This window comes from Bufo gargarizans, chromosome 4, assembly GCF_014858855.1.
Source record: "Bufo gargarizans isolate SCDJY-AF-19 chromosome 4, ASM1485885v1, whole genome shotgun sequence".
Classification (NCBI taxonomy): Eukaryota; Metazoa; Chordata; class Amphibia; order Anura; family Bufonidae; genus Bufo; species Bufo gargarizans.
The window spans coordinates 299,502,396-299,519,416 of NC_058083.1; the positions used below are offsets into that span (position 1 = coordinate 299,502,396).

Here is a 17,021-nt window from a genome sequence, read left to right on the forward strand (position 1 = left end):
ACCAATCACAGACATTAAACCCATCAGATGCCATGGTCATATATGACCATGGCACCTGAGAGCACTGAAACTGGGAGCCGGAACGTCTTCCCTTCACTGAGATCAGGGAAGGTGTTCCTTCTGGTAATAGGCCTGAGCCTGGACTGCATTGGAATTTACAACATTTGCTGTTCAGTAATCGATCAAAAACCATTACTGAATAGAAATGAGTCTGATGATTGCTTGTTATAGTCACCTAGGGTGATCTAAAAATAAAATAAAAAAATCAGCCCCTTTTCCCAAAATTAAAGTCAAAATAAATAAACAAAATTTTTTTTCCAGTTAAATCGTGCCATTAGAAAGTACAGCTTATTCCACAATAATCAAGCCCTCACATGGCTACGTGAATGGAAAAATAAAAAAGTTATAGCTCAGAAAGCAGGGAGTAAAAAATGAAAAAGCAAAAATTTTAAATCTTCCAAGGCTCAAAGGGTTAAAGTGGTTCTCCAGCCAATAGAAAGGATTTTTTTGGTTTTGTTTTAATAAAAAAAAAAAGGTTACCTAACTAACCTCCCCCACTGTTGTCCCAACATTTCCCTGGTCTCTACTTCCTGGACCCCCTGACACACAGGAAATGACTGCTTAGCCAATCACTGGCTGAGGCAGGTCACCTGGAAGTAGAGACCAGTGGGGACCCAGCAGTGTGACTTTTTTTTTATTGCCCTTTAAAAAAAATATATATATATAGTATTGTCCAGATAAAGCCTTTAATACGACTGCTAGATTTCCCTTTCATTGATTCGCCTCTGGTGAGACTAGTGCACAGTCGCGGTTCCCAGAACCACATATGGTTCTCACTCCCCTGGTTGGGGTACACTGGGCCAGAGCGAACACCAAGTTGTAGGAAAAGTGGAAGTGTGACCTCCGTTGAATACATGGATACTTTAAATTATGGCTTCTGTATAATCTGTCTTGATAGCGGACGGGATAAAAAGTGGAGAGCAGTTTTTCCTGTTTCTGAAAGTGCGGCAATAAATTCTACCTTCTCCACTCTGCAGTGAGAACATATCTCATTGTCTCCTCTATGAGATACACAGGAGCTAGCAGGATATAAAAAAAAAATCCGGTTGTTTGAAGCTGCAGTACTACTGTCACAATTTGACAGATATTTACTGTAAAAGTGCTCTCTCCTCACTTTGCCTAAAGTATGTGTTCCTAGGAACCTCTCATTTATAATTTACCGTAACTCTAACTTCAGTGCGTGGTGTCCCCCGTGAATATCTATGTATAGATGTGACCTCATATACTGGATCTTTGTAGTTGTTGTTCATTTCCCTTCTGCTTACTCTGTAAACTAGCACGGCATCGTTTCAAGCAGCTGGGTTTCTCAGTAGTTGCATTTATGCTGTGAATAGCTATCCCACACCTCAGAACCATGCAGATCTGCTCAGGGTGCATGTAGATGGCTTCTGGCTTTATGTGAATGAAACGTATCCATTGGATAATGAAAAGTTCTGCAACTTCCTAATCTGCTTTGTGTGTGAACAGATCTCTGCTTGTTGTCAGTGAATAGAACACCCCCCATTGTTTACTTCCATGGGGATATATCATTCTGTCCTCATCACTGAATTCTGATAACTCTATGGCCTCTTTCACACGGGTGTTGCGGGAAAATGTGCGGGTGCATTGCTGGAACATGCACGATTTTTCCGCGCGAGTGCAGAACATTGTAATGCGTTTTGCACTCGCGTGAGAAAAATCGCGCATGTTTGGTACCCAAACCCGAACTTCTTCACAGAAGTTCAGGCTTGGGATCGGTGTTCTGTAGATTGTATTATTTTCCCTTATAACATGGTTATAAGGGAAAATAATAGCATTCTGACTACAGAATGCATAGTAAAATAGCGCTGGAGGGGTTACAATTTTTTTTTTTCAACTCACCTAATCCACTTGATCGCGCAGCCGGCTTCTCTTCTGTCTGTCTTCTGTGCTGTGTGCAGGAACAGGACCTGTGGTGACGTCACTCTGGTCATCACATGGTCCAATCACATGATCCATCACCATGGTAAAAGATCATGTGATGGATCATGTGATGACCGGAGTGACGTCACCACAGGTCCTGTTCCTGCACACAGCAAAGAAAGAAGACAGAAGAGATGCCGGCTGCGCGATCAAGTGGATTAAGGTGAGTTAAATTATTATTATTTTAACCCCTCCAGCGCTATTTTACTATGCATTCTGTATTCAAAATGCTATTATTTTCTTTTATAACCATGTTATAAGGGAAAATAATAATGATCGGGTCTCCATCCCGATCGTCTCCTAGCAACCATGCGTGAAAATCGCGATGATGACCACTACATCACGATGACACTGCGATACTGGCTGCGACAGGTGTCATTGTGTAGCCGTACCCTCCAATGGAGTAAATGTACCCACCTTGCCTCTTCATAAACTTGGAACACCTTGGTCTGTCCCAGAGCTTGAAGGGAGTCTTCAAATTCGGCAGATTTTGTTGCAGAAACTATCTGCGGCTGAAAATCAGTTCCATTCATCTGAATGGATTTTGCGAGAATCCTTGTGGTTTCCAATCCCATTCAGGCGAATGGAAGTGACTTTCAGACGCAGAAATTTCTGGAACAAAATCTGCTGAATTTGAAGACTCCCTTCAAGCTCTGGGACAGACCAAGGTGTGCCAAGTTTATGAAGTGAACATCTAAAATCTACAGCTGCTATAAGCAGGTTTAGTATTGAATTATAATTAGCATCAATATCTGGCGCACCAGACGTTAAAGGGTGCCTAAATCTCTGAGCTGTCGGCTCTCATCGGCTCTGTTCTGCATAGCGAGTACAGAACCACATAAAGTATATGGGATCCGTAATCCGCAGACTGGAAACGCCAAACAGAGCTGAGGAAATCCGACAATGCAAAGCTCTCTGAGAAGTGCTCCAATCGTGCTTTCTTCCAGAGTTTTAGGTACTCTTTAAATCTGTTGGTCTGGTCCACAAGAGGTCCTACCCTCTCCTACTAAGGCTAGTTTCACACTAGCGTTGTTGCAGACGGATATCATTTGTTTCTGGATCCGGATCCGTCTGACAAATGCATTGAAATACCGGATACGTCTCTCTGGTGTCATCCGGAAAAACGGATCCGGTATATATATTTTTTCACATTTTTAAAGGTCTGTGCATGTGCAGACCGGAAAACTGGATCCGTCAATGCGGCAATTTTCTAAACACTTGGTACCAGATCTGGCATTAATACATTTCAATGGCAATCCAGCAAGTGTTCCGGAATTTTGGCCAGAGAAAATACCGCAGCATGCTGCAGTATTTTCTCCGGCCAAAGGCCTCATGCACACGACCGTTGTTTTGGTCCGCATCAAAGGCACAGTTTTTGCGGCTAGGATGGGGCCGCAAAATATGCGGACAGCACTCCGTGTGCTGTCCGAATCCGTTGCTCCATTCCGTAGCCCCACAAAAAAAATAGAACGTGTGCTATTCTTGTCCGTTTTGGGGGCAAGAATAGGCATTTCTACACAGGCGGCTTCCTTTTTTTGCGGATCCGCGGTTTGCGGACCGCAAAAAAACGGAACAGTCGTGTGCATGAGGCTAAATACTGTAAAAGGGACGGGACGGAACGGATGACATCCTGATGCATACTGAACGGATTGCTTTCCATTCAGAATGCATTAGGACAAAACTGAAGCGTTTTTTCCGGTATTGAGCCCCTAGGACGGAACTTAATACCGGAAAACGTTAACGCTAGTGTGAAAGTACCCTAAGCCTTGCCCACTTTTCTTACCAGGTGTGAAAAGTTACAAGTTATAGCACAAATATGTCATGCACCATGATTTGCAACTTTTTGACACCATAAAAGGGGCATAAAGCCCACAGTAAATCTTTCCCATAGTATTTAGAAAATCCCAGTAATGTAATAAGTGCTATTCACATCATGTTTGAATGCCCCCCCCCCCCCCCCCCCCAGAAGGACACACACCTGTTTTAATAGTGTATTTCAGGTGAAACTTCAGACATCAGTTCTTGCATTCTATTTGAATTATGTACTTCTGTTAAAAAATAAAAAATAAGACTAGTGGTGAGCTTCTAGGCCTCTTTCATACGAGCGATATGGATTGTGTCAGGGAAAAAATCATGGTTTTACACACAAGTTGAATTAGTTTTGTCTGTGATTGGGTTGTTTCAGTTTTTCTGCTCCGATCCTATTAGATTTTCATGCGTTGTTCACATGTGAAGAAAAACTGACCATCTCCTAGACACCATCAGTGAAAAATGCATTGCATCCGGGTGCTTTCCATTTTTCACACAAGCCTCATTCATTGCTATGGAACCATGGCTATGTGAAAAACACACTATATAAAACATGCTTTCATTTTTCCTGAATGCCATGATGCGTGAAAAACAATACTCATGTGCACAGACCCATTGCAATGAACGGGTCAGGATTCAGTCCGGATGCTATGCGTTCACAACACACATCGCATCCAGATGGAAAACTCGCTCATGTAAAGAAGCCTTAAAGAGAATGAGCTCAATAACAAAAATTAATATGGCCCTTGGGAGCCCAGGTTATTTTTTTTGCGGGATCCTATTAATTCCAGCAGGAGACTCTAATAACTTGATGTCTATTAGGCTGGGGCTTCATGGCAATCTTGATCGCAACACTCGTGGTGTGAACAAGGATCACTGCGTAGAACAGCAGTAATTGGACTGAATAGGGTTGCAGTGCAGCTCACAGGTTGCTGCAACCATGCTCCCAGAATCACAAAAAAATCCACCAGTTTTGGATATTTTGTGATTCTGGAGCAGTAGTCACGGCAACTTCTGAGTTGCGCTTCGACCCCATGCAGACCCCATGCAGTTAATGGCTGCAGTGCTACACAGTGACCCTTGGTCACAGCCTAGATCACCATGTAGCCCTAGCCTTAAGGCTGGGTTCACACCTGAGCGTTTTACAGCGCGTTCCTACGCGCTGTAAAACGCTCAACAAGGAGAAACCAATGATTCCCTATGGGAATGGTTCACACTTGGGCGTTTTACAGCGCGTACGATCGCGCTGTAAAACGCCCGACGCTCAAAAAAGTACATGAGCGACTTTTGGGGCGTTTGTGGCCTTAGGACACTGTAGTGAATCACACAAACGCGCGTCAAACGCGCGTTTACTATTACAAAAACGCGCATAAAAATGCGCGACTAAAACGCGCGTAAAACGCGCGTTTGCGCAACGCTCAAGTGTGAACCCAGCCTAAAGGCTATTTACACCTTTGGGAACATTTTTTATTTATTGCATTGTACTTATTTTGAGCTAAAAGTCATTTTTTGAATTGATCTTTTTTGTGTACATAGCTGAGATGCTGTAGAAGCTGCCTTTCTGTCTTTTCGGTCAGTTGGGGAGCTGATGGGCTCCTTATCTCTGCTCTCTGATATTATAAACACTCATTATAGCTCAGTTCTTATCTTACTGATAAGATAATTGTTTACGACCTCTTAGTAGCTTATTAGATGACAACACAAAGTGAAAGTGAAAGTACCAGTCACACAGTTAGAGAAACAGTTAACCCTTTGTGACAGAACGGCTCAATATTTTTAATAAAGGCCAATTGAAAATATGATTTTTAGCCACAAATGAGTAACATGCAATCATAAACAAAAATGGCATCCGAAGGTGCCTTTAAGCCAAGCCCAATTGCCACAGAGGCTGATCAGGAGAAAAACAGAGCAGGTTGAATGTCAAATGAGACCTATGTGTTTCCATGGAAGGTAAGTTTAAGTGTATTTTAATGGATTGATTGTTTTCCACTTGACTTCACTTATTTGTGTGGCATAATTTATAATGCAGTAAAATATCCATTAAAACGGAAAACTTTATTTTACTCATTATGTCAAAAGTGTAAGCAGGCTTCAGGTGCACTTTTTACTAAAAAGAAGTCAGTTTTAATTGTAAGAAAATGTGTTTGTGTCAATAAAAGAAAATTGCAGTCTCTCAAAGAAAACCAAATCCTAGTGAGAAAATTACAGATTGGGAATATGGGCATAAAATATCCTTTGTATTCATCAGCCTGTGAAACGCTGCCAAACATTGTTATTCCATATATCAGCCTATTGGGTAAATTGGGAATGTGAGTTACAGTAACCACTATTAATATCAGGTACAGTAAGTATCTCTCGATAAGAGTTTGACTCATCTTTTGACTTTTATGGTGTAATAATAATATTTGAAGTTCTGTTATACAATGTTTTGTACTGTTGCTGTACTTTTTATGATCAGTTATATGCACTGACCTAAACTTCTATCATAGTAAATATTTCTAAATTATGTTTCTCACAGGGAAATGCTGTTGTCTATAGCCCTGGGTCAGGTGTTATCTCTGCTTCTATGTGGCATCCGACTCACAAGTAAATACCTATCAGAGGATTTTCATGCCAACACGCCACTCTTTCAGAGTTTTCTTAACTACATCCTTCTATTCTTGGTCTATACAACCACTCTGGCTGTAAGACAAGGTAAGTGATACCTGTACATCCTGAATGTTTTGCCATTTACAGCCTGACAAATGCCAATAGGACTTTATAACAGTCATAATGCCGTGCTTACACCAGAGCTAAAAATATTGCCTTTAAAAGCTAAAAATTGCCATTGAAAAATAGTGGAAAAGTGCAGAAAGAAGTTGAATTAGCCGTATTCAGAATATGGGCTCACTAGCGAAGCAAAGGGATTAACCCACCAGTAACATGCATTACCCTCAGGAGCTTGGCGTGTTCCTAGCACTGGTGCACTTTAAGTGATGGGCAAGGGGCAAATCAGTCCGAGTCTGCTGGCTAGACATTGATGGCATTATCTTCATTTTAGCTATTCATGTACCCTCAACAGGTCATGTTTTAAGGACGGGCGGTGGGCAGTCAAAATGCGCAATGATGTCGCAGAAAACCTTGCGGCCATTGAAGCCACAGTTGTTTCCAGTTATTCATAAAAAAAATTATTGTCAATTGCTAATTTTTTATGGCAGCTAAACCTACAAAAATGTGCAACCATTAACAATAAGGCAGCAATAGGCAATTTTTTTCATGAATGACAAATCAGCCGTGACCGACCTGCACAGCATCTTGGTTTTTGGGCGAATGACAGCCTCATTTCCACCCCCCACTGGACACAGGATTTCCTATACAAAGAACGCCTGTGACAGTTAAGGATGCACTGACACTAAAAAATTCACCTCTGGAGGATTAAAGGAATATTCCCATATTATAGCACATCACTATACCCTTATATCACCATCACTAGTAAAATTCTGGAGACCCTTTAAAGATGTTGGATATTGGTACACTGGGATATATTGGAACACTGGTTCCAACATGTCTGATGACAGGTACAACTAATGTTCAGAAGATTTGTTTTCCCTAGCTAAGATATTATACATTGGTCGAATAATTCCTGATCATGGGGTATTGGCCATCTAGCTGAACTGCTACCAGGTCTGCTTTTTAGTCTCATTTAAAGTGATATACCGTAATATTCAACATATTGTCCATTTTGTATAGCATCTAACACAGGATACAGCAGACTCATACCTTAGTTCTAATTTAGTTCAAGGGGTTCTCCAGGAATGATTTAAAATGGCTGCATACAACCTGTCCTAGAATGTGAGCAGAACTGGTTGCCTCCAATTACAGAGCTGCGTATAAGGGTGAGGGGCAGGGCCTCACTACACATTGCGCTCCAGCACTTGCACATTGGTGAGCGTTTCTGTTAGGCTGCTCAGCCATGATGGTATATTGTAGGCATGACAACGTCATTACCAGATATTGTAGAGCAGTGTAGTATCTAGTGAGGCTCGCCACCTTATCCCCCTAGGTAGCGCTGCCAGTGGTGGCATCAGTCCTGCTCACATTCTAGGACAAGTTGCTTGCGGTCATTTTAAATCATTCTTGGAGATCCCCTTTAAGGATGGTCACACATAGACACAAATGGTATAGACACATCATGTCACAAATATAGTGAAATCACTTTGCTTAGAAAAGATGGTTATCTCGTGACACACATATCAGAACTTGTCCAGCCTAGAGGAAAGTTAAAGGGGTTGTGCATGGCAGTATATATTGATGTTTTCTCTTTACAATACCCAGCAACTCAACTGATCAGCTGTTTGACGTGGAAGTGGCGCTCCATTGAGTGCTGCTTTCCTCTTCATTACACTACCTTTTGGTGCTGTAGTATAATTACAAGTACTCGCTCAATTCATTTGAATGGAGTGATCACTTGTAATTACACTGTGCCAATCTTGCAAGGGAGACGACACGCAGTGTAAGGCCTCTTTCACACTACCGTTTTTTTTTTCCGTTTTGCGGTCCGTTTTTTGCGTTCCGTATACGGTCCGTATACGGAACCATTCATTTCAATGGTTCCGCAAAAAAAACTGAATGTGTTCCGTATGCATTCCGTTTCCGTATTTCCGTTTTTCCGTTCCGTTGAAAGATAGAACATGTCCTATATTTGGCCGCAAATCACAGTCCGTGGCTCCATTCAAGTCAATGGGTCCGCAAAAAAAACGGAACACATACGGAAATGCATCTGTATGTCTTCCGTATCCGTTCCGTTTTTTGCGGAACCATCTATTGAAAATGTTATGCCCAGCCCAATTTTTTCTATGTAATTACTGTATACTGTATATGCCATACGGAAAAACGGAACGGAACAACGGAACGGAAACGGAACCACAACGGAAGCAAAAAAACGGAACAACGGATCCGTGAAAAACAGACAGCAAAACACTGAAATGGACATACTGTAGTGTGAAAGAGGCCTAATAAAGAGGAAGCAGCTCTCGCATTCAGTACCGCTTCCTCTTCAAACAGCTGATCGGCGGGGGTGTCAGGTGTTGGGGTTATCAGATACTGATCAGATATTGATGACCTAGCCTCAGGATAGGTCATTAATATATACTGCCTGCACAACCCCTTTAAGAAATAAATATCAGAACATGTCCAGCCTAGAGAAAAGTTAAGGAAGTGGATGAAGAAAAGTGGGAGAGGTCCTCACGAATACAAATGACCTATGAGACCGTTGTGTTCTGCCTCTCCTGTTATGAACCAAATGCTGCAATACTTTATATTTTGGTGCTGTTTTCTGGTAGCATTGCAGACCTCTTAGTATACTATGTAGCAATTAAATAGGGTGCACCATTAGGCTGTCTCCGAAGGTCCCATAGAGGAGAATAGCGCAACAGCCGCATGCAAACCCATTCCATTCATATAGGGGGACACAGGACATCCATTCTCATTATCAGTGACAGTTCCAGTGATTGCACCCACAACGATTAGACACATGTTTAAATCTTGGCATAAGCCCTTTAAATTAGAAATATGAGAAACAAACACTTTATGAGGATATATGTAAAAAAAAAATAAAAAAAATGGCCATATATTAAAAATTCTGAGCTTCTTCTGCTGACAAAGATGTGGGCATTGTTCTATTTAGTTGAAGCGCTGTCACTTTGTAAAAGTGACAGCAGAACGTGCAGTCATATTGGATGTCCACTTTGAATTAGAGTCTCAGCAACCGTTAACAGACTGTCATTATCTCAGCATAGTCAATCAATAGCAGCAAATGGTGTTATTGCCAGAAATAATAATAGATTATCAAATAAATCAATGGCTAACCGCATAGTGTGACAAATGGTTATTTCTGTGTATTGAGTTCAATAATGCTATCTGCACTAATTCATCCTGCAATCTGAAAGAATGACCATTTATATATCATAATTACATCAAACGTGTTGTGGAGACTTGTAGATCACTATATAAATGGAATTAATGCTGTCAGCAGATATTCTCTCTGAAGCTGATTTATGGTAACAAAGTAAAGTGAAAGAGACAACCAGAGCGCAGTATTTCTGATTTACAGTCTCCATTGTCCTCTGGCGATAAAATGCCTAGGTTTTCTTTGTGAGTTTACTGTGCTTTATCCTCACAGTGGGAAAAACCCATAAGACCTATTCACTATTTGTTCTGCTGAGCAATTTCATTAGTAAATAATGCAGCGCGATATTCATGATCCCACACATCTTTCTGGTATACATTTAGACCCAACGGCCAACGCATTTCCGCATTATGGTCTCACATTGAAGATTAAGCTGAGATAATGGAATGCAGCAATTGAGAATTTTACTAATCAAACCTCATAAAATGTGAGAATGAAATGCCAGCTCCATGGTAATGTGAGGCCGGGCATCTGTTCTAAGCAATACTAGTTGATAGAACACTGTTCCTCAATTAACTCAGCGTGAGCCTTTCACCGCCAGGAAATGTCCCCCTGTTTGATGCAGATAGGCTTCACTTCCACTCCAGAACACAAAAGCAAATGAATTGTGTCATAATGTGCTCTAAGTTCTTTGTTGACACTAATTTAAAGCAAACTTTATTTTTTGGGGATTTTCTGGGTCAAAAATGTTTCCACTACATAATTATTTTTCAAATTGGATATTCCAATATTTTATATTTGTATATGAATGAATGATTTATTAAAGGTTTTTTTGCAGGATTTTACTACTGATGACCTATCCTCAGGATGATGACCGATCCTCAGGATAGATCATCAATATCTGATCAGTGGGGATCCGACACCCGGAACTCCTCCGATCAGCTGTCCGAGAAGGCACAGGCGCTCCTGCCTTCTCACCTTGTTTTTCTAATAGTGGACACTTAGATACAAGTTTTTGAAGTTTGTAGAATGCTCTATGGATCTTTTGCTGTTTCCTTTTTTTCTCAGCTCTTCCAGAATGGCCTATTGGATTGCTGTAAAGATCATCAATATCTGATCAGTGGGGATCCGACACCCGGAACTCCTCCGATCAGCTGTCCGAGAAGGCACAGGCGCTCCTGCCTTCTCACCTTGTTTTTCTAATAGTGGACACTTAGATACAAGTTTTTAAAGTTTGTAGAATGCTCTATAGATCTTTTGCTGTTTCCTTATTTTCTCAGCTCTTCCAGAATGGTGTATTGGATTGCTGTAAACAGGATGCCCACTTTTAGGGAGACCAGCAATAGTTTGTCCACCTGTAGATACTTTGTCTAACCATGAATAAATATACACCCAGATATTTAATAATTCATTTGTAGCATTTTATGCATCACTGTATCATGTCTTCTGAGGTCTTCTGAAAATTGTTTGCACCGAGGCATGGTTCCCACTAACCAATCTTTCATGAGAAGAACAGATTTGACAGTAACCAGGCTCCATGTGTCTCTATTAAGGGGCAGAGCACCTGTGAACCCACACTTCCAATCTCATCTCCTTAACTGAAATACCAGTTTCCAATTATCTCCTGGAGAAGTCATTACCGCAAAGGTTTACTTGCTTTTTAATCCCTGCACTGTGGATGTTTATTCAATGTGCTCAATAAAAGTACAACTGTTCATGTCTTAGTAATTTACGTAGATTGTGTTTTAGATAACAACCAGACCACATTCACAGGAATCCAGGTCATTCCAAAGAGTTCACTTACTTTTTCTTGCAAATCTATCTACACAGTCTAGAGAAGAACAGATGGTGGAATTATGGGTATAAATACGCTTTTATTATAGTGCTATAATTTCTTTCCACTCAAAAGGACAAAGTAAAGTAGTACGCGATGAAATTATGAATTTTTTCGTTTGTGATGTCTGAGATTCGCATCTGAGCTTCTCAGACAGTGTGCATTATATAAAATACAAGTGGGCAAATCAATAATAATACGTGACTTTAGATAACCTTAAAGGGGTTCTCCAAGAGTATAAAATGTCCCCTCATGTGCCGGGCACCCCACATGGAATATACTTACCCTGGTCCCCTCGCCGCTCCTGGTCCCTGCACCGCCGCTGCTGCTTCTCACTGCACACGGATAAAAACATCCGGTGTCGGGGGGGAGCAGCCAATGGCAGGCGGGGACAAGCCTCCCTAGCGCCACCGGGAGCGGGGACCGGGGTAAGTATATTCCATGTTTGGTGCCTGGCACATGAGGGGACATTTTATACTCTTGGAGAACCCCTTTAACCCCTTTCCGACATCCACCGTACATGTACGACAGATGTTGAGTCAGAAGCCATAGCTGGTAGGTGACTGCTGTTTTACTCTGATCATGGACTTTTATCCCTTCAGGTGCCATCAGTTGCGACCGTCTGAATGTTTTTTACTGGGAGTGCCTCTCTCCCAGTGACCAAATGGCTGCATGCAACGGGATCAAGGAGCCATGATGGCCAGTATAATAAATATATGTTGGACCTGAAGATTTGTGACAGAAAAGCTGGTCTGGCTACGGGAGTGGTCTTCTCAAAGCGGTGGTCTGTTAGAAAGTATAAACAAGCCACAGTATTTGTGGCAGTTTTTCCATTTATATTTTTATTTTTAGCCAAAACCAGAACTGCATTCCAAAGGGAGGGGGACTATAAAGGAAGGATGTACAGTATACTTCTTCCACCTCAAAATCAGCTCCAACAAACACCTCAAAACAACCTCCCATTTGTTTCAATGGGAAACAGCACTTAAATTTTTTTCCACATGGAAAAAAGAAGCAGCATGACCTCTTGGGGCACAATCATCACTAAATCTCCTATTGAAATGAAGGGCAAGCATAAAAACTGTTCTGTACGTCTTTATGCATTCTTTGCGTGTTTTCTGTGTGTTTTTTGGTGAAGATCTGTGCCAAAAACCACAAGCTGAAAAAGCAGTTTTGTATTGAAGTAAACACCCATCAGTTAAAAAAAATGTGCCAAAAAAGCATCAATAATAGCATAAAAAAATGCGCAGGAAAAAAAAAAAACATGCGTGGATTCTGCGCTGAATTTTCAAAATCCATTGTGTGAACATACCCTAAGAAAAATCATATAAGGATAAATACAGCTTCTAAATGGTGAAGGTCTGTCACAGTAATCACTAAATTAGGTTAAGTCACTTTTAGATAGTTTTACTTAAAGAGGAACTTTCACCTGGAAAAACAATGTGAACTAAGTATCCTGACATGTACAGCGGCACCCAGGGATCCCACTGCACTTACTATTATCCCTGGGCGCCGCTCCGTTCTCCCGTTATGCTTTCCGGTATCTTCGCTCAGTAGGTTATAATAGGCGGAGACTTAGGACTCTTGGTTATAGTAGGCGGAGTCTATCCTTGTTCTGCTGGGCGTCTCCTCCTTCTAGGCTGTAGCGCTGGCCAATCGCAGCGCACAGCTCACAGCCTGGGAGTTTTTTTTCTCCCAGGCTATGAGCTGTGAGCTGTGCGCTGCGATTGGCCAGCACTACAGCCTAGAAGGAGGAGACGCCCAGCAGAACAAGGGCAGTCTCCGCCTACTATAACTTACTGAGCGAAGATACCGGAGGACATAACGGGAGAACGGAGCGGCGCCCGGGGATAATAGTAAGTGCAGTGAGATCCCTGGGTGCCGCTGTATATGTCAGGATACATAGGTCACAATGTTTTTCCAGGTGAAAGGTCCTCTTTAATTACAAGGGTGTCCAGTTCACTACTGAAGTGTGGCCGCAAGAAATGAGTTTATTATTGCGCTGAACATTAGGTTCCATGTGAGATTTTTTTAATGAAAGACTATCTTGAAAGTGGGTTGGATGCAGAATAGCTGTTTACTGCAGTGATGTAAGGTATTGTAACAAAGAGTTGGATCAGGGTGTTCACAGATTTCATAGGGCTCCATAGCAAAATTTAGTATGGGCCCCCTTGTCTCATTAGTTTTCCAGTACGCTTCCAGGCAACACAGAACACAAAGCACATCCCAGACTTGTGTTTTATTGAGCAGAAGAAATTTTTATTAAAAAAAAATTGAAAAAAGCCGCCTTCATTTTCACCCACTTTATCTGACGTCTATGTCAAAAAAAGTTGAACAGGTGCTTCAAAAATATGGTGCCCATTCTGATCAGCATAATACATAGTTACATAGTTAATACGGTTGAAAAAAAAAGACATAAGTCCATCAAGTTCAACTAAGGGATAAGAGGAGACCCGAATTTTAGAAAAGGGAGTGAGACATTTTCATAAGCATTAATGTCATTTATTTTGAAAGAATTTATGTAAAACTGTCTACTGTTGCTGCTGTGACCACGTCCAGAGGTAGACTATTCCACAGAATCACATCGGATCAATTATCAAACTGATATAAAGTAGAACTGGCTTAGTTGTCCATAGCAACCAATCAGATTCCTCCTTTCATTTGCCAAAGGAGCTGTCAAAAATGAAAGGTGATTGGTTGCTATGGGCAACTAAGCCAGTTCTACTTTACACCAGTTTGATAAATAACCTCAACTAGGGCTGAAACGATTACTCAAATTAATTGATTAACGCGACACTAAAAAACTCCTCGAATCGATCTAATCGAATCGATGATTCATTTGTGCCATGTGACCACAGAGTGTGAGTGAAGAGCTTGCTATTACTCACGCTCCGTGGTCACCCGCCTGTTCGCACAAACCTGCTTTGGATCCTGACGTACACACATCATCAGGACATTTTAGTTCACTGGCGCTGCGGCTGGGCACTAATGACTAGGAGGGTGAGCGTGAGAACTGATGGCAGTGGGGGGAGCTGGTGGCATTGGGAGAGGAGCTAATAACAGTGGGAGGGGGAGCAACTGATGACATGGGGGAGCTGGTGGCATTGGAGGGGGAGCTGATGGCATTGGGTAGGGGAGAGCTGTAGGCACTGGGGGAGTGGAGCTGATGGGACTGGGGTGGGGGAGAGCTTATGGGACTGAGGTGGGGGGGAGCTGATGGCACTGGGGTGGGCGAGAGCTGATGGCACTGGGGGAATGGAGCTAAAGGCACTGGGGTGGGGGAGAGCTGATGGCACTGGGGGAATGGAGCAAAAAGGCACTGGGGTGGGGGAGTGCAGAAGGCACTGGGGGAACAGAGCTGATGGCACTGGGGGATAGTGGAGCTGATGGCATTGGGGGGAACTGATGCACTTGGGCTGATTGCACAGGGGGAAACGAAGGGTGTTGGGGAATGATGGCAGGGGGTATGATGAGTTTTTATAAAGGAAAACAGTCTATTAATATTTTTTTTCTTATTAGAGTACTCGATGAGTTGTAAAAATAATCGGTAGAATACTCGATTACTAAAATCGTTTTCTGCAGCCCTAACCCCAACAGTTCTTATGGTAAAGAGGTTTTGACGCTTCTGGAGACTGAACTTTTTCTCCTACAGTCGGAGGCAGTGCCCCTTGTCTTTTGAGGGCATTTTACATTGAACAATTTTTCACCGTATTTTTTGTATGGCCCATTTATATATTTGTATAGGTTAATCATGTACCCCCTAAGATGCCTCTTCTAAAGACTAAATACATTTAAATTTGTTTAATATTTCCTCATAACTAAGGCCCTCCATGCTTAAAACTAAGACCCTTAATGTATTTACAGCAGACAACTGGCATATGGATACATTTTACTGCTTCACTTCACCTATTCTAAAGCTGTCTGCCTACACCTATCAATAGGGAAACTCAGTGCATAGAAGTGTATACAGTTACCATTGTCTCCAATGGAAGCTGCAATTATATCTCTGCACTGAGTTCCCCCCTAGTGGAGGCTGCATGAAATGCAGTATTTTCAGATCGGAAACAGACGGAATTCAGCATCAGCCCCATAGTAGTAGTGTGCTCTGCTTCCATTGAAGGTATGGAACTGGTGTCTAAGTACGGTATACCAAAATTGACATAGGTGAAAAGAACAATCTAAGACATCCCTATACCATCCACTATTTCTGCTCCTACATCATCTAAGCCAAGAAGATGGATGGATTGGTTGCAAAATAAGGGCTTTTTTATATATACTTAAGTCATATAAATGTCATTGGTTGGGGTCTCCTTCTTTATAAGCCAGTAGCGGCAGCTTCTATGCAGGTCCTCTCTTGCTCTGGAGGTCCCACATGACCATTTATCATGCAATCCCCCATGTTTTATTGTGTACAGTATAATACTAAATTTCTGCTGCGGGGGAAATTTATGGCTACTCACAGCTTTCTCCATCTATGACAACTGTTAGTGAGTGGTGTCATAGGTGGTCCCCATTTAGAACTTGGTTGTCCAGGTAATACAACTCCCGCAAAGCTCCTTGTTTTGACCAAGTGAGATTATTAGTATATTTTGGCAAATCTGACAAGCAATCTATGTCTTTAAGCTACATTACAAAACATGGATCTATATAGAAGGATAGAAATAGATGCTGTAGTTACGTTACACAGCCTGTGTTCTCCAAGACCCTATCCTTCAGAAGATCCTTAAGTTTCATCTGCTTCTAAAGGTTTTTCAAGTGAATGAACATAGGGGAACCATTCCATTTTATGATCCCAGTTTTGAGATTTGAGTGATATCTTTTCAGCTCATTTTGAACCAAGAATAATGTTTCCCTTTAAGCAGCTTTCAGTATATACAGGGAGTGCAGAATTATTAGGCAAGTTGTATTTTTGAGGATTAATTTTATTATTGAACAACAACCATGTTCTCAATGAACCCAAAAAACTCATTAATATCAAAGCTGAATATTTTTGGAAGTAGTTTTTAGTTTGTTTTTAGTTTTAGCTATTTTAGGGGGATATCTGTGTGTGCAGGTGACTATTACTGTGCATAATTATTAGGCAACTTAACAAAAAAACTAATATATACCCATTTCAATTATTTATTTTTACCAGTGAAACCAATATAACATCTCAACATTCACAAATATACATTTCTGACATTCAAAAACAAAACAAAAACAAATCAGTGACCAATATAGCCACCTTTCTTTGCAAGGACACTCAAAAGCCTGCCATCCATGGATTCTGTCAGTGTTTTGATCTGTTCACCATCAACATTGCGTGCAGCAGCAACTACAGCCTCCCAGACACTGTTCAGAGAGGTGTACTGTTTTCCCTCCTTGTAAATCTCACATTTGATGATGGACCACAGGTTCTCAATGGGGTTCAGATCAGGTGAACAAGGAGGCCATGTCATTAGATTTTCTTCTTTTATACCCTTTCTTGCCAGCCACGCTGTGGAGTACTTG

General features: G+C 41.6%; 1 protein-coding gene across 1 annotated transcript in view; it reads left to right on the plus strand.

The window, feature by feature from the left end:
- SLC35F1 (solute carrier family 35 member F1) overlaps positions 1–17,021 on the plus strand; it is a 336,892-nt gene that overhangs the window by 153,613 nt on the left and 166,258 nt on the right. The window contains exon 2 of the mRNA XM_044292308.1: positions 6,329–6,504. Coding sequence (XP_044148243.1) covers positions 6,329–6,504 — 176 coding nt within the window. The remainder of the gene's footprint in view (positions 1–6,328; positions 6,505–17,021) is intronic.